The sequence below is a fragment of the Gopherus evgoodei genome, chromosome 3 (genome assembly GCF_007399415.2).
Source record: "Gopherus evgoodei ecotype Sinaloan lineage chromosome 3, rGopEvg1_v1.p, whole genome shotgun sequence".
NCBI classification, from domain to species: domain Eukaryota; kingdom Metazoa; phylum Chordata; order Testudines; family Testudinidae; genus Gopherus; species Gopherus evgoodei.
The window spans coordinates 12,975,162-12,992,377 of record NC_044324.1 but is presented as its reverse complement, the minus strand read 5'-3'; the positions used below and the strand labels follow the sequence as shown (position 1 = coordinate 12,992,377).

The following is a 17,216-nucleotide window of genomic DNA, read 5'->3' as shown; positions in this document are numbered from 1 at the left end:
TTCCAGGCCGTTCTGCGGGCGTGACTCCGAGCCCGGCGCGGGTATAAATACAGCGCCCCGCGCCGCAGTCCCCGCTGGCGCAGCGCAGGACGCGGAGCCGCAGAGGTGAGCGCAGCGGGGCTGCTCGGGAGGGCTCGTTTGACCCCCTTAGTTGCGCAGACTGCGCGGATCGGTGCAGCTGCCAGTGCGCCGGGGCGATGGGCTGCAGCGAGGGGTGTGCGCGCCACAGGCTCCGCAAGGGCCGCCCTGGCCGCTGCGCAAATCTCCGCGGGGCGCGAAGCTGGCGCTGGAGGCTCCGGGTGAGGGGCGCTCTGCGCTTCTCCAGCGTCCGGGGCAGTGCGCGCTCCTGGGGAGGGGAGAGAGACGGGCTAAGGGTGTGGGGGAATCCTGATCCGTCCTGGGGAGGGGTGGATCCATGCAGCGATCCCTAGGGAAAGAGGGAGCCCTGCCCGCCCGGGGAAAGGACCGGCACACCCCATTTCCAGCTCAAAGCAGGGGTGGGCTTGCAAGGGTTTTCTCTGACAGGGGTGGGTGTAACTAGCAGGGCTGGCTCTAGGTACCAGTGCAGGAAGCAGCCAATGGAGAGCAGTGGCATGTCTGGGTCTTTGGTGACAATTCGGTGGCGGGACCCTCAGTCCCTCTCAGAGGGGAGGACCGGCTGCCAAATTGCTGCTGAAGAATGAAGTTGGCCCAGGTAACTAAGATGTGTGCACAGCTTGGTCTGGTGGGTGGTGGCATTTAACTGTCCCCCTTCCAGCTCCCCCAATGGCCTCCCTACAAGCAGCAGTGTCCCCTGTAATTCCACCTTCTCTGCAGGTATGTAACCCAGGAGAATTCTTTAATGGTTTTGAATCCTCATGCTTCAGGGCTCCCCACCTTGGGTCAGGAGGGAATTCCTACATCTTGGCCAGTTCTGGGGCCTTGGGTGGGAATGGGTTGCCCATGGAGATGTCATACTGGGCTACAGGCCCTAGTGATTTGCCATGTCATGGCCATTTCCAGCTTTTCACTGACATGTCTTGATTACGAAAGTGAGGGGCTAATAAACAATGTGTGGGAGAGAAGGCCTGACAGAGAGAGTGCTGCAGTTAGTGGCTCTTGGCATTTGGTTGGTCCTTGTAATGAGACCATTGGCCTGGCAAACCTGGGAACTTGGCCTCCAGGAGTTCCCAATGCTGGATGCTTCAAAGGAAGGCGAAATTAGCCATAGAGCACTAGGCCACTTGTGCAATGCAGTAAGGGAAACCGTGTTGCTGCCACTGACTGTTTTATTGCAGGTCTTGTGATAGTTGCTGTTTTCTTTCAAAACCCCAGCAAGTCACAGCCTGGCTTTCTTTTCAGAGTTCACTTCTAGCTCTGCTAGGTGCAGAGCAGCTTGAAAATGGGACCTTTGCTAGAGGCCTGGAAGGCCAATTAAAAAAAAATCCAGCTTTTGTTGTTTTTCATCTCCAGATTTTGTTTTAAACTAATCTCTTGGGGCTCTGACTCATGGTATTTAAACATTGGGGAAATAACCACAATGCACCTCGCCAATTGAGCAATGCATGTGTGTGGGGGGAATAACCACAATGCACCTGGCTAGTTGCCTAGTGTGGGGGTGGGGAATGCATGCATGTTGATCAAAACAGGGAGAAGTTCCATAGCAGCGCGTTGTTTGGGGAGCCTGGGCTGATGGGGAGTGGGAGTTCAAGGTAATGGCAAAATGCTTTCTGACCATAACGCTGTATGGCTATGCCACTGTCTGCCTGTGAAGCGATTGCTCTGTAGGGAGGGGACAGGGACCCACAGGGAATATTTTTCCCCCTCCGAAGCCATATTGAAGATATTTACATGGGACCCATGGAACACCGGGGTAATGCCCAGGGCTCCAGTCAGGTTGTGCTCTGGGCTTAGATCACAGGCAAGAAGAGTATCCTAACCCTGACTTGATGCTGGACAACATCAGATGAAACCTACCCCCCAGTTCAGCAGGGCTGGCGGTCTCTCTTTCACTCAGGACTGTAGCATCACAGCTATGTGTGCGAAGGCCATGCCTGGAGGAGTAGGGGGGCTGTGGGTCAGGACTAGGGGGGCATCTGCAGCACTGTGGGGATTGCAGGCTGGATTAATGGGGTCGCTTCATTCCTTCACTTGCTACAGCTCTAAATAACCCTGGAGCCCATTGAACCAGACATGTTCTGGTTGCTTGGCTTGCTTTGTGTTTCTTTTCTTGTCCTCCTGTCCAGTCCCCCTTCCCTGGGAGAGCTGTTACTTCCAGCTTCACCCCTGACTCCTACACTTCCCTCTGCCTCCCCCTCAGTTGCCATGTGGCTCCTGCTGCTCAGCTCCAATCGATCCTGCTGCCTCTGGCCTGAGGGATCTGGTATCTCTGGCAAGGTCATTCAGTGTCTTGTTATCGCTTTGGTGTCATTTGCTTGGGCTGGGTCCAGCCCCAATGCAGAGCTGGCGCTGAACCCAATCTGGGTGCTGCCCCCCTAGGATGACCAGATGGCCCGATTTTATAGGGACAGTCCTGATTTTTGAGTCTTTTTCTCATATAGGCTCCTATTACCCCGCCCACCCCATCCTGATTTTTCATACTTGCTGTCTGATCACCCTAGGCCCCCCTTCCCCGGTGCTGTTGGTGAATGGGGTTGCCTGTGCAGCATTTCGCTTGATGAGGGTCTCTGCGTTGATTCCAGCTGTTGCCAGATGTGACAATCCCGAGCCCCTGTAAAAGCCCCCTGTGCCAAAGGCGTAATTTAAAGCATCCCCTGCTGCCTAAGACTGGAAGGGAAGCCCAGGGAGGCAATGACAACGCAGTGAAGTGCGTGCTACCTGCTGACCTGCGAGTGCTGTTCAGTGGCTACAACACGGAGCTAGGAGGCAGGAGACCTGTGCTCTCACAGCTGTCCACCTGCTAGGTGACCAGTGCCTCAGTTTCCCCAGCAGTTGCATGGGGATCATGCTACCAGCCCATCTTTGAGATCTGCTGATCAGAGGTCCTGACCATTCACTTTATTTCTGCTGATGGTCTCTGCTCTTCCAGTGTCTGACGCACTTGCCCCTGTTGTATCCGGCAGCGGGCGCTACACTCGAAGGCAAACCTTTCTGGCACCTGGTTCCGGCAAACCCGCTAGCTGGGCTCTCGCTGCTGAAGGAAAACATTTCATGTTCTCTCCTGGCTGGAAAGCACAGGAAGCTTTTTAGCCTCCAGGAGTTCTGTTATGCACTCTGGGCTGCTGGGCTTGCAATCCAGCTGGATTTGGGGTGTACCAAAGCGAGGGTTGAGCGATGCGCCGAGCTTTCATCCTGCACTGCTGTAGCGAATTGGAGACGGCAGAGATCGACCTCTGCAGATCAGTTTTGTCTCCTACTTTATTCTCTAGCTTCTGGCAGGATTTGACTGAGCTGCTCACTAACACTGCGGGCGAGAAATCTGAGGCAGCCTGGCCCCAGGCTCCCCCAAGCCCATGCCCACTGCTCTGTGATTCACTGACCTGTTGGGAAAGAAGCCCCCCCCCACCCCCCCGGCCCCCAAAGCAGTGCTGGAACTGGTTGTCCTCTAGCTGCTCGCAACATGGGTTGGGGGCTCTTATGTAAGATCTTCCGATTGCTGCACAGTAGAGACGTTCCCAGACATCAAGTCTTGGCATCCACTCCTGGCCTGCATTCAGGGCTGCGGTAGCCGCCTTGCCAGAAATTCATGGGCATTTGGGTCATAGCAGGGACACTGGGGCCTTGTGCATGTATAAATAAGCAGATAACCCTGGTGGGGGCTGAGTCATTAGAATGACTCATAGCTCATTTTTTCTCCTGTGGTTTTTTGTTTTGGTTCTTGGGGCAAAGCTCTGCTAAGCCATCCTAATTCTGAGCTCCAGCATGGCTTGCTCGTGGCTGGAGCAGTCACTGTTCAGTCCTCGTTTATTCAGTCCTCTAACTGTGCAATCTGTGGGTTCACTTGAATCCAGGACTGCTGGGATGCAGACCTTACTCTGCCTATGGCCAAAGAGCAGTCTCCCCTGAGCCCAGAACAGCCCTGCTCCCCCAGCCCCAAGCATTACTCCATCTCCCCAGTCCAGACACCCACCCCAGCAAGTCTCTGTGGCTCAGATAAAGCTAGAGATGGCGCTGGATCCAGACACCTCAGACTGCTGAGCACTCAGAATCTAGATCCTATTTTTCCAGCTTGCTGGTATCAAAATCCCTCCCCAAAGGGTCACTAGCAGGATAGAACCTGGGACCTTCAGCACAAAAAACGTGGACCTTGAGCTAAATGACTAACTCCATGAGCTGTAGCAGTAGTAGGCTCTTAGACTCTGTGTGGACCAGCCCTGGAGGTATCAGATGCTGAACCAGTGGGTTGAACAATCACTTCAATCTGTGGACTTATCCGGGGTCAGTGCTGGGCATAGCCACGGTACTAGAGGGATAAATGTGCTGCTGTAATGTGTGGCACTTAGGAAAGGCCTGAGGCTTTCACGGTGCTTCCCAAATACCAGTGTGAGGTGAACTCTCTGCCTTCCACTGTCATGTGGGGATAAGGGGCATGCCCATGGCCATGACTGGAGCCTGGGTCAGAGCAGAAGTTAGAGCTTAGCTCTTCCTGGCTCCCAGGCCTGTGGTCAGGCTGGTGGAGTTTGGCTCGCTTGTTAAATCCCAGACCATTTTTAGCCCTGTTTCTTGACTGTGTTTCTCTCTCTCGGGCAGCTGGGCTGGAGCAGCCAGTTGTATTCACTTAGCTGCAACGCAGGGGCTGAAGCTGTCAACAGAACTAGTCACCGTCCAGTGTTAAACCAGGCTGGGGGGTTGCTATACAGAGATGTCAGCCCACTTAACACCCTGGCAAACCCACCAGTATTTTTGTAACCTTCTATTAAAGATCTAGAAAAGCCGTTAAGGCCTTTGAAATGTAAAGTATCAAGTTGGGCTTTCGTATGAACAACGTCCCTTGTCCCTTTTCACTGGAGACCATTTTTAGATGGAAAAGCCCCCAGTTCTGCAGTCTTTGCCCATATCAGATGCTGATCGCTCCCATGGCAGATGGTGGTTGGGACACATCTGGAGGGGGTGATCTCATCTGGGTTGCTCTCTGGCCTGTTCTGGCCAAGACATCTCTCAGGGTGAGGCTGAAGGCAGCCTAGGGGATGGTGGGGTGCCAGTCGGGATGGGGACGCTTGCTGGAATAGCCGCTCTGTTCTTTTGTACTTTTCCCTGTCACGGAGTCCCCGGGCGATGCTCTGGAACTGCTCCCCACCAAGCCAGTCAGGACTTTGGGGAGCCTCCTTTCCCTTGGAGCAGACTTGTTCAGGGCAAGAAGCTCACACAGCTTCACCTCCTGGGTCTCTCCTTGGAGCATTCAGCATCCTCTGCCCCTCCGTGCGCTTCCCACAGCGAGTCCACCCCAGCAGGGTCCTGGGGAAGCCACCGGGTTCTGCACCCCCACTTCGCAGTCAGACGTGACTCTCAGCCAGCCAGTAACACAGAGGTTTATTCGATGACAGGAACAGGGTCTAAAACAGAGCTTGTAGATACAGCGAACCGGACCCCTCGGCTGGGTCCATTCTGGGGGGCAGTGAGCCAGACCCCCAGGTCTGCCCTCCACCCTCGACCCCAGCCAGCTCCAGACTCACACCCCCTCCCAGCCCCTCCTCTCTGCTCAGCCCCTTTCCCGGGCCAGGAGGTCACCTGATCCCTTTGTCTCCAACACCTTCAGCTGGCACCTTTGCAGAGGAGGGGCCCAGGCCATCAGTTGCTAGGAGACAGAGTGTCAGGCATTTAGGTGCACTGGCCATTGCTCTGCCAGATACTTAAGAACTGCCATGGGGGCACTGAGGCACCAACACAGTATTCAGAGAAAACATTAAGAACTTTCCCAGTTCGTCACATTCCCCATTCAACTATTTTTCTTTTAATCATAGAATATCCGGGTTGGAAGGGACCTCAGGAGGTATCTAGCCAACCCCCTGCTCAAAGCAGGACTAAGCCCATCTAACTATCCCAGCCAGGGCTTTGTCAAGCCTGACCAAAAGCTTTAAGGACCCCAAAAGCGAGTGATGAGCAGAACAGCCCATCCCCCTCATTATTTTGTCCATGAATTAGGCCTAATCTCTAACATACTGATTTCTGGCCCTAGGTCCTGTTTTCTAACCAGCATAATTGCAACACTGTCCTTGAATCAGATCAGCTTGCCTTTTTGTTTAGATTGATTCAGTCACTCTGTCTCCTTGGCCCAGCGCCACTTGTCCTTTGAGGCTATTGCAACATCCTAGGAGCGTCCACATACTTGTGACAGCTTGAGCTCCTGTGTGGATAGATCTGTAGGCCCCGTGGGTACAATGTGCCCTCAGCCTGGGGGAACCTGTCTGATTTCTCCTTCTCCTTGTCTTTCAGGGCTGCACACGACCTTGGAGTTCGCTAGGGGGTGAGGAAGATGACGCTGCTGCTGCTCTCCTTGCTGGGGCTCCTGCTGTCCTGGGAGGAAGGCCAGGCCCTGGTTCCTCCCAATGAATTGCAACGTAAGTGGTGTTGGGGAGGCTCCGTGCGCCGTGGCGGAAACTCCCCGGGTGGCTGGGGCTGGTGGTATCGGCACATGTGGAGTAATACGGGTTACACAGTGCCACGGACTGCATGAAGCTCTGCTGCAGGGCCAGCCAGGCTGTTACAGGGATGAGTTTATCTGATTTGTGACCTGTGCTCCAGCTGACGGGTGCCCCACCAGCCACTGACCACAGCTGTTACTCAGGCTTTGCTGCTAGGGGTTGCTTCTAGGACCCCCAAAAGCAGATCTACTTATCTATGGCTCCCATCACCATTGTACTGACCGCCTGTAAGAGTCGGGGGAGCAGCATGTGTATGAGGGGAGGTACCCTCAGCAGGTATGAGGGGCTAAATTGGGGTGTGGGGCCCCAGTGTTTGTATGGGACAAGTAGGGGAGGGAACTAGGCTGATGTGGGTTTAGATCTGAAATGTGGTGAACCTCCAGGCTTTTGGCTGAGCTGCTCTTTGGATTAGGCTGGAAAGAGCTTAGAAGCTGGGTGCAAGAGCCCCCAGGAACCAAAACAAAAGGTCTGGGACGGACCTAGTCAGTTTACTGAGGGCTGTGGTGGGTTCTCTGTCAGTTTTTTTTTTTTTTTTTTTTTTAAATCAAGACTGGATGTTTTTCTTAAAGCTCTGCTCTGGGAATTATTGAGGGGCAGTTCTCTCTCCTGTGCTGTATAGGAGATCACAATGGTCCCTTCTGGCCTGGGGATCTAGGAATCTGTGGTCCAGACCCCTGAGGCCAGGACCTCAAGCTGTGGGGAAATCTGGATCTGGGGCTGGGTGGTGCAGATCAGGCTCATCTAAACAAACTACCCACACCCCTAAGTTCCTGGCATCAGGAGTATCATGGGTCCAAGCCAGGTGCTTGCATCACGAGATCATTTCTCCCACAGTTCCCCACATGGTGACACTGCAAAGTATCGACTCTTAAGGGTTTGCTAGGTAGGGTCCTGTGGAAAATAGTGCACCGAGTAGCAGAAGTTGCAGCTCAGAGGGGAGTGGGTTCAGGGGGACTGGGTGGGATCAGTCTTTACTCTACTCTAAATCTTTGGCACCAAAATTCAGTTGTTGTTGGCTGCCTCCCTCTGGCATGGTCCCAGCCCAGATCTAAGCAAGGTTCAGGTCTCAAAGGCCTGAGAATGGAGCTGGGCAAATAAGAAGTTTGTGTGAAATTTCAGCTGAATTGGATTTGACCCTTTTTTGGGGCAAATAGGCTTTGGAGACACAAGTATTTGGGTGGGGAAGATGGTGTTTGTGGAGTCTGAGTGGCCATCTTGAAAGAGGTGTCCTCAGCTGAAGGCCATCTTAGCATAGCTCTCCTGAGGCAATTAACTTCTTCCCTCCCTCCCCACACCCTCCTTCAGAAATGTCTGTAGCCGGGAGCAAATACATAGACACCGAGATCGAGAATGCCATCAACGGGGTGAAGCAGATGAAAAGCCTCATGGACAAAACCAGCAAAGACCACCAGGAGATCCTGACCACGCTGGAGAAGACCAAGCAGAAGAAAGAGGTGAGTAAATGGCAGGAACGCAGGCAGGGGAACCAACGGAAGAACGTCCCTGCAAACCTTTTTGCTGAATCTCTTCACGATTTGGGCCACGGGGGTCTGACGCTCACGTGGAACAATGCAAAATGGCTGTGTCATTTATCCTCTCTGCGCTGGGAGTTTGGGGAAAATCTCTAATGAATCCACAGGCCCCCTGAGGTTTCCTAGGTGATGGTGGTGGGTTTCCCATGCTAGCCAGCAGCAACTTCCTATCAAGAGTGAGGCTAGAACTCTGATTCTCCTACTCTAAAGACCTAGGCTCCTGCTTTTTGAGCTAAGGGAGAATCCCCATTAGTGGCCCAGCCCCTCACAGTCCTGGTTTTAATGCATTTGCTTCCAGCAAGCCATGCAACTAGCCAAGGAAACGGAGAAGAAGCTGACCGAGAAGCCGGATGTGTGCAATGAGACCATGCTGGCCCTGTGGGAGGAATGCAAACCTTGCCTGAAGCAGACCTGCATGAGGTTCTATTCCAGGACGTGCAGGAGTGGCTCAGGTCTGGTTGGCCGACAGGTGAGTGAGCTGTTTGGTCTAGGTCCGTCTCTGGTGCTCAGCATCGTGGTATAGGAGAGCCAGGACCTCTTTCCGCCAGGGTGTGGGATGCTGTGAAAGATCAGCAGGGCTTGTGTGGGAGAGTGGGCTAGCATGTGAATTAGGTGATGTGGCTGAGGACAGAGCCTGTAGGGCTCCGTGGCACCAGGAGACCCATGTGCCAGTGCTTTCTTGGTAGATTTCTTCAATGGTCCAACTCTGAGATGGACAGAAGGCACCGGGCGGGGGAGGGCTCTAGCCTTGATTGTCTGCCAGCTGCTGGAAAGCCAGCAGGAATTAGCTGACCACCATTGTCCACCACATCGTCCATATGGAGCGTGGGTCTGCAGCACATATTCCCTCTGGCCCATAGCAGTTGCTGACTTGGCCCAGTTGAGGCCAGTAGGGAGCAGATCTCCCTGCAATTCAGTGGCGTGGGCCCCAGCTCTGTGTAGGGTGGGTGGTGGGGTGGGTCTGCAGCAGCCTGCCCAGCTCACCAGGTCCTGTCCCTGCCTTGCTCTGGTAGCTGGAGGAGTTCCTGAACCGCTCCTCCCCCATCTCCATCTGGGTGAACGGCGAGCGCATCAACTCCCTGCTGGAAGAGGACCAGCAGCAGGGCCGCTGGCTGGAGGACCTGGAGGAGCGCTACAGCCTGGTGGAGGACAGCGTGGATGACCTGTTCCAGGAGAGCACACGGGCCTATGGCCACATGGCCCCGTTCTTCCGCTCGCCCTTTGCAGGGGGCTCCCGCAGGGCCATGCATGCACCCTTCCGCTTCCGCTTCCCCTACTCAAATGCCAGGGTGGTCCGGGACACGCACCCCTTCTTCTCCCCACCCCGTCACCATGGCTTCCACAGTCTCTTCGAGCCGCTCTTCGAGATGACCCAGCGCATGTTCGAGAGAGCCCAGAAGGCCATGGAGCAGAATGGCCAGTGGTTCGAAGGCAGCCAAGACCCTCTGCTGGGAGGGTTCACCACAGGTGGGGGATATTCAGGGGCCTCTGGGGCAGATTCAGCAGAGCTGGTGGGTGGTAATGACTAGCATGTGCCTGTGGGCAGGGCCCTGGCTTTGGTCACCAGGGGGAGTCTGGAAGGAATTGAGATCACTTATTCAGCACTATCCTTGTGCCCAAGACACTTTTTTAAAGAAGGAGGGTGGGGGCAGGCGGATTCTTTGCCACTGGCCATTTTTAAATCAAGATGGGATGTTCTTCTAAAAGATCTACTCTAGTTCAGACCAGAACTAACTCAACTAACTAAATCTTTGATAGGATAACGAGCCTTGTGGGTAAGGGAGAAGTGGTGGATGTGGTATACCTAGACTTTAGTAAGGCATTTGATATGGTCTTGCATGGTATTCTTCTCAATAAACTAGGCAAATACAACTTAGATGGGGCTACTATAAGGTGGGTGCATAACTGGCTGGAGAACAGTACTCAGAGTAGTTATTAATGGTTCCCAATCCTGCTGGAAAGGTATAACTAGTGGGGTTCTGCAGGGGTCTGTTTTGGGACCAGCTCTGGTCAATATCTTCATCAACGACTTAGATATTGGCATAGAGTATGCTTACTAAGTTTACAGATGATACCAAACTGAGAGGGATTGCAACTGCTTTGGAGGATTGGATCATAATTCAAAATGATCTGGACAAATTGGAGAAATGGTCTGAGGTAAACTGGATGAAGTTTAATAAAGACAAATGCAAAGTGCTGCACTTAGGAAGGAACAATCAGTTTCACACACACAGAATGGGAAGAGACTGTCTAGGAAGGAGTACGGCAGAAAGGGATCTAGGAGTTATAGTGGACCACAAGCTAAATGAGTCAACAGTGTGATGCTGTTGCAAAAAAAAAGCAAATGTGATTCTGGGATGCATTAACAGGTGTGTTGTGAGCAAGACATGAGAAGTCCTTCTTCCGCTTTACTCTGCGCTGGTTAGGCCTCAACTGGAGTATTGTGTCCAGTTCTGGGCACCGCATTTCAAGAAAGATGTGGAGAAATTGGAGAGGGTCCAGAGAAGAGCAACAGGAATGATTAAAAGTCTTGAGACCATGACCTATGAAGGAAGGCTGAAAGAACTGGGGTTCTTTAGTTTGGAAAGAGAAGACCTGAGAGGGGACATGATAGCAGTTTTCAGGTATCTAAAAGGGTGTCATCAGGAGGAGGGAGAAAACTTGTTCACCTTAGCCTCCAATGATAGAACAAGAAGCAATGGGCTTAAACTGCAGCAAGGGAGATTTAGGTTGGACATTAGGAAAAAGTTCCTAACTGTCAGGGTAGTTAAACACTGGAATAAATTGCCTAGAGAGGTTGTGGAATCTCCATCTCTGGAGATATTTAAGAGTAGGTTAGATAAATGTCTATCAGGGATGGTCTAGACAGTATTTGGTCCTGCCATAAGGGCAGGGGACTGGATGTGATGACCTCTCAAGGTCCCTTCCAGTCCTAGAGTCTATGAATCGGGGCAGTCCCATGGCCTGTGTATACAAGTGATAACAATGGTTCTTCCTGACCTTAATCTGTGGTGTCTTCCCCCCACCCCCGAGAAGGCCTCCTCCCTGGGGACCAACAGTCTGATTCTCATAGCTGGCCTCCCAGTTGGCTGCCTTGGCACAGCCTGAGGTAGAGCTAGTGGTAAGCTTTTCCAACTAAATGTTTGGGTTCAGCAAGGGGGGGGACTTTCTGTGTTGATTTCAGCAAAGTTTTTTGTTTAAAAACTATGTGGGGGGAGAGGGAAGAGATTCAAACAAGTTTTTTGCCACAGTTGGTTGAAACATTGCGTCCTGACGCTTTCTGGTTGGGATGTTTTGACTTGTCATCTTGAAATTTTGTGTTTATTCTGTATTCTGTCTCTCCCACCCCAAAAAGTCTACATTGACCCCAAGCTAATTTTATTTTGGAAAATTTCCATTTCAAGGGGAAACTTCAAACAAAGGTTTGTTTTTGTTTGTTTTTGGTTGGGGGGGGGTTGTTTTTGTCTCAGGCTGGAGGAAAAGCAAGAAATGTTGAAATCCTGGAATTTCCCGCAATATGGAATGTCTGGTTTCTACTCAGCTCTAGTCTCTGGACTGAGTGAGCCCAAGACTGAGTCCCCCCGACCCCAATCCTGTTTCTGTCACCCGCCCCCCTGATCCTGTTATACTTTTCAGCAATAGTCAAAGCAGCCTGAAACTGCAGGGGGAGCTGCAGCATCCAAGTTAGCTCCCATCTGCTGTTAACAAAGGAGGGGAAGCCGTCTTTCCTCCCCCGCCCCCTTGCTCTGATCCCTGGATTTATTTTGCAAGGCAGCAGCTCTCATGGAATGAAAAGGACACTGGTCAGCTTTCTGCTGAGCAGTGGAGTGGCCGTTCTGGTTCAAAGCGCCACTCGGGGAAACCGCACGAGCCGCCCCTGGATTCCATGACGGAGGTTTGCTCTTCTGATCCAAGCACAGGGTGGCAAGGGGGGGGGGGAGAACACTGGCTTCTGCTCCAGCACTGGGCGAGTCGCTTTGTCTCTGCCTCATGTTCCCTAGCCATAGAGTGGGTCTGACTCTGAGAAATCCATGGCTGCGTAGGGCTCCGCGATTCTTTATGCTGCACTTGGGAAGTTTGCAGCAAAGCTGGAACCCAGAGCCTCACACTCCGGATAAAACCCAGGCCCTGGTCATTGGAGCTAAAGGGGACACTTGTAGCAGTGCATGGCCTGGGACACACAGATGGGCAGTTCTGATTCTGCCCAGTAGAGGGCAGTGCTGGTTGTCTCACCTCCCTCACACAAGTGGGAGAGACTTGATTAGTTAATGTATTAACACTTCATTTTCAGACTATTAACAATCCCACGGGAATTGTGTATATGTTTTTCCCTCCAGGAGCCAGGCGGTGACGTGTTGCCTCATCCCAGCTTGGCTTGAAAGCAATTGCAGGAGCACTTTCAAGCCTTGTAGAATAAATACATGTCAGAGCCAGGGAATTATGGCAAAAGCAACGTGAAGCTTATTTGCACTCCTCAGTTGGTGATTCACAAGCTCTTGAATCATTTGCCAGGCTTAATAGGAATAACAGGACAGACTATATAACCTTAAATTCTTGTGCAGGTGTCTTAGGGATAGCTGGTAATTAAGACTCCAGGGTCTGGTTAGTTGCTATATTTGCCTGGTTCTGAATGGCTGCAGTATTCTGTTTCCCATCTTGAGCTGTTGTGCAGATTTGCTGTGCTCTATCAAACAGCTGCCACACTCCAGCCCAGAAGCAGCTGCATTTCAGTGGGACGGGAAGGCTTTACTATCTACATAACTAGTACTTTGTAAAGAGTATTGGAGTGCAAGGCGCTGTACAAATGCGAGAGGTGGTGCATCTGGCAGTGTCGGGTGGTTTTGCCTGTGCGGAGAAGTAAAGCTATGCTCCTCCCTCCCCCACCCCTTAGAGACTCGCAACTCCAGCGATGACCGCATGGTGTGCCGAGAAATCCGTCGCAATTCTGCTGGCTGCCTGAAGATGAAGGATAAGTGTGAAAAATGCCAGGAAATTCTGTCTGTAGGTGAGCAAAGGAGACCCAGTATAACAGGGGCTGGTAACCACCTGTAGTTTCATAGATAAACACACCAGAGGGAGAGTAGAACCTGCGTCCTCTAGTTCCATCCCTTCCTGGTGAACGCCTTTCACTGGCACTGGGGCTTCTCACTCCTCTTGGGTGAGACAAATGGGGTCTTCTCTAGATGTGATTTCCCCTTTCCCCCAGCAGGGGACAGTGTTGCATCCCCCCCAATACGTATTTTGTGTTCCTAGATTAGGCAGATTTGGTGCAGAATATCCCACGTTTCAGTACCGCTCCAGTATCTTCGGCACAAATGTGTAACCAGCATTTAGGCCTGCACGGATCCGGGACCAGGTTCTCGGTGGGGTAAACTGGCACAGCTCCATGGGAATCAGGCCAATTGATAACACCTCAGAGCTGGCCATAGAGCTCAGTTACCGCCCACGTGTTACATGGAGGGGAATGGAAGGGGAGACCACCTGCACCAGGCTCTCAGGCCTCGATCAGCCGAGCAGCCTGTGGTTCTCCGAGCAGGTGGTGGCTGGCCGGCTACAGGTTTAGTGATGGGGCAGGGAGGTGTGAGTGGACTTGGAGGTGACCGCATGCTGTTAACCTCCCCACCCCGAGCTAATCAGCAGGGCTGGAGGGCTTGGTGGTGTTAGGGGAGATGTTCTCATGTCCTAACACCAGCAGTGGCACCAGTTGGTTTGGCTTTGCTGGTGGAGAAACTGAAGGCTGACAAAGCCAAGGCACCAGAGGCCCACTCAATCCCTTGGGGATTTGTGGGGGGGTCTCCACGGGGTTTACATTCACTGTCAGGGCAATGGGCAGGGACCCAGGTGTCCTGCCCTCCTGCTTTTGGGGATCCCTTCTTGTGTTTATAACGCCCTCCTCCCCCCGGCTGAAGACTGCTCCCAGACAGACCCGGCCCAGGCCCAGCTGCGGGAGCAGTTTGAGGACGCCCTGCGCCTGGCAGAGCGCTTCACTCGGAAGTATGACGAGCTGCTGAGGACCTTCCAGGAGGAGATGCTCAACACCTCCAGCCTCCTGGACCAGCTCAACCAGCAGTTCGGCTGGGTGTCCCGCCTGGCCAACCTCACGCAGAAAGGCGATGGCATGCTGCAGGTCACCACGGTGGGTCCTCACTGCCCTTCCTGCGCTGCCTGGGGGGCACCTGGGAAGCAGGCACCAAGATGGAGCCATGGGCTACTAAGATCTGATTCTCACTCTGTCCACTGATTTCCCTCCAGTGGCCCATAGGGCACTTCCTGTTGGTGTCCAGAGAGCTGGTGGGCATGTGACACTTGCTCTTTGTCACAAAGAGCCTAAACTGGAGGCAGCTGATGGCCAGAAGGGACCAGCCGTGGGGCAGAGCAGGGGGTTGGGAGACTTTGCCCAGAGGAGCAGGGGGAGAGAGGAATGGGGCAGCATGGGCTGGGGAGGAGTAGGGTGGGAGCATGCTCTGGACTAGGGGCAGGGTGGCTCATTGGAGCCTGGCATTGGGTGCCACCCAAATGAATGAGGCATCAAAACCTGTTGGGAAACAGACATCTGAGTGGCTCTGCTGCCAAGACTGGCCCATTCCCCACAGCCCCATCCCATGGATCCTGTGTCACGATGCCCATGCATCCAGCTGGGCATGGAGCTCCTGAGTTCAGCTCAGCTGCAAACATTTACTTCCCCCCTCCACTTCTCCCCAGAATAGCAGAGAGCTGGAAAGAGGCAAAGTGGGTCAGGAGCAGGATGTGTACAACTGGGCGATTGTCTCTGGGACAAAAGTGCTTCTCTGCTCTGACAGCCTCACACAAGCCTTTGAGCCGTACAGAGCAGCTGTGGGCAGGGGCACAGCTGGGTCACTTGGGGCTGCTGCCACCTGCCCAGTGAACAGCCCACCATGCTTCAGGGGCTCCAGGCTGGACTAGAAGCAGGGAAGCTGTGGGTCAGGTGTGAGGGGTCCTGGTAGATGTGGTGGAGCTTGGGGCTGGACTGGCAGGGATGGGATTGAAGGGCACCAGCAGAGCTCCCAAGTTCCCCATCCCCTGGTGCTGGATGCCTAAAGCCCCGGGTCTGTGCTAACGGGCTCCTTTCCACTTCCTCTCCTAGGTGCTTTCCAAGACCCCCAACCACAAGGATTCCTCCAGACCTTCTGACACTCAGGTGACTGTGCAGCTCTTCGACTCAGATCCGCTGTCCCTGACTGTTCCGGGCGAGATCCCCTGGGATGACCCCAAGTTCATGGAGGTGGTGGCAGACGAGGCTCTGAAGCGCTACAAGCAGAATACCATGTGAGTTTGCAGTCGTGGCACATAGGCCATGGCACTTTGGGATGTTAGCTCATCAGAGCTCATAAGCTAAGCAGGGTCAGACTTCCTCTCCCCTAAACTCCTTTCCCCAGTCTCAACAGCTATAGGTGGCTGCTTCTCCCATTCCTACCCTATGTTGTATAGTGCTGTGCTCCACTCCAGAAATGGCTGCATTTCAGTGGCAGGTGGGCAGAGGTTTGCAACCGTTAGGTTTGTTATGACGAACTGGGAATGTTCTTAATGTTTTCTCTGAATACTGTTGGTGCCTCAGTGTCCCCTATGCAGTTCTCAAGTATCTAGGTGGTGGAATAAGGGTGTGTGATTGCTACAGAGCAAAGGGCCAGTGAACATAAAGGCCTGGCACTCTGTTCCTAGCAACTGATGGCCTGGGCCCCTCCTCTGCAAAGATGCCAACTAAAGGTTTTGGAGACAGAGAACAGGTGACCTCCTGGCCTGGGAAAGGAGCTGAGCAGAAAGGAGGGGCTGGAGGGGGTTGTTAGTCTGGAGCTGGCTGGGGACGAGGAGTGAAGTGCAGACGTGGGGGTCTGGCTCACTGTCCCCCAGGATAGACCCGGCTGAGGGGTCTGGTTCTCTGTACCTACAAGCTCTGTTTTAGACCCTGTTCCTGTCATCGAATAAACCTCCATTTTACTGGCTGGCTGAGAGTCTCGTCTGACTGCAAAGTGGGGGTGCAGGACCCGGTGCTTCCCCAGGGCCCTGCTGGGGGAAAGCGCACGGAGGGGCAGAGGATGCTGAATGCTCCAAGGAAAGACCCAGGAGGTGAAGCCGTGGGAGCTTCTTGCCCTGGAGACAGTCTGCTCCGAGGGAGAGGAGGCTCCCCAAAGTCCTGACTGGCTTTGGGGGGAGCAGTTCCAGAGCATCACCCGGGGACTCCATGACACTCACAAATGACCGTGGGATGGAAAGGGCCAGAGAAATGACCAATCGCCATCAAAAGGAACCCTGCTCATCCCCTGAAGTGCTGTGAGCCAACCTCCCCCATTACTCACTTGTACCAGGCTGGCTTATATTTGTATTCGGCACTGCACAAACCCACTAAGACCATCCCCACCCTAAAGAGCTCATGCTCTGAACAGACCAGACACAAGATGAGGGGGAAGGAAGGAAATACTCTGCTTTGCAGCTGAGGAAACCGAGGCAGACTTAATGACTTGCCCATAGATTCATGGGACCTTGAGACGTCATCTAGTCCTGTCCCCCTGCACTCATGGCAGGAATACGCTTATCAGACTGTCCCTGACAGGTGTCTGTCGCACCTGCTCTTAAAACCCTCCAGTGACTGAGATTTTACAATTTATTCCTGGGCAATTGATTTCAGTGCTTAGCTAGGAAGCTTGTAGCAGAACTGGGATGTAAACTTAGGGCTGAGCCCCAGACTAGGGCCTTTATCACCAGGCCAGCTCTCCTCTGAGGAGGATCTCCTCAGGGCAGCGATCTGATTTCCTTAGCCCTCTCCTGGCCCCATGCCACCCTACACCCCACTCCGCTGCCCCATAACCTGTGCTGTGCTAAACTCCATGCACCATCTCTTCTTGCCACCAGCGAGTGATGCCCTCGTCTGCCCTGATCCTCGGTCTCGTCCTCGGAAGAGAGAAGCCATAGCCTTCAGCACCGCCCTTCTCCATGCTGCATAGATCCCCTAGCGCTGCGGAGGAGCCCTCGGCCTGGCGCGCAGCCCTGATTCGCTGTCTGCACTAGTAGGTTAAACACTGTACTGCCTGCACTTTGCTGGGTTGTAGGGACCCAAAAGGGGAAATAAAATTAGATCTGACAGCGA

At 53.4% G+C, this 17,216-nt stretch overlaps 1 protein-coding gene across 1 annotated transcript; it reads left to right on the top strand.

Annotated features, from left to right (window-relative positions):
- CLU (clusterin) lies at positions 1-17,212 on the top strand. Its single transcript, XM_030555093.1, has 9 exons — positions 1-105; positions 6,373-6,497; positions 7,887-8,035; positions 8,412-8,582; positions 9,127-9,580; positions 13,005-13,118; positions 14,023-14,249; positions 15,219-15,400; positions 16,982-17,212. Exons 2-9 carry the CDS (start codon positions 6,413-6,415, stop codon positions 16,986-16,988), a joined length of 1,389 nt encoding a protein of 462 aa, XP_030410953.1. The 5' UTR covers positions 1-105; positions 6,373-6,412; the 3' UTR covers positions 16,989-17,212.
- Positions 17,213-17,216: the final 4 nt, after the last annotated feature.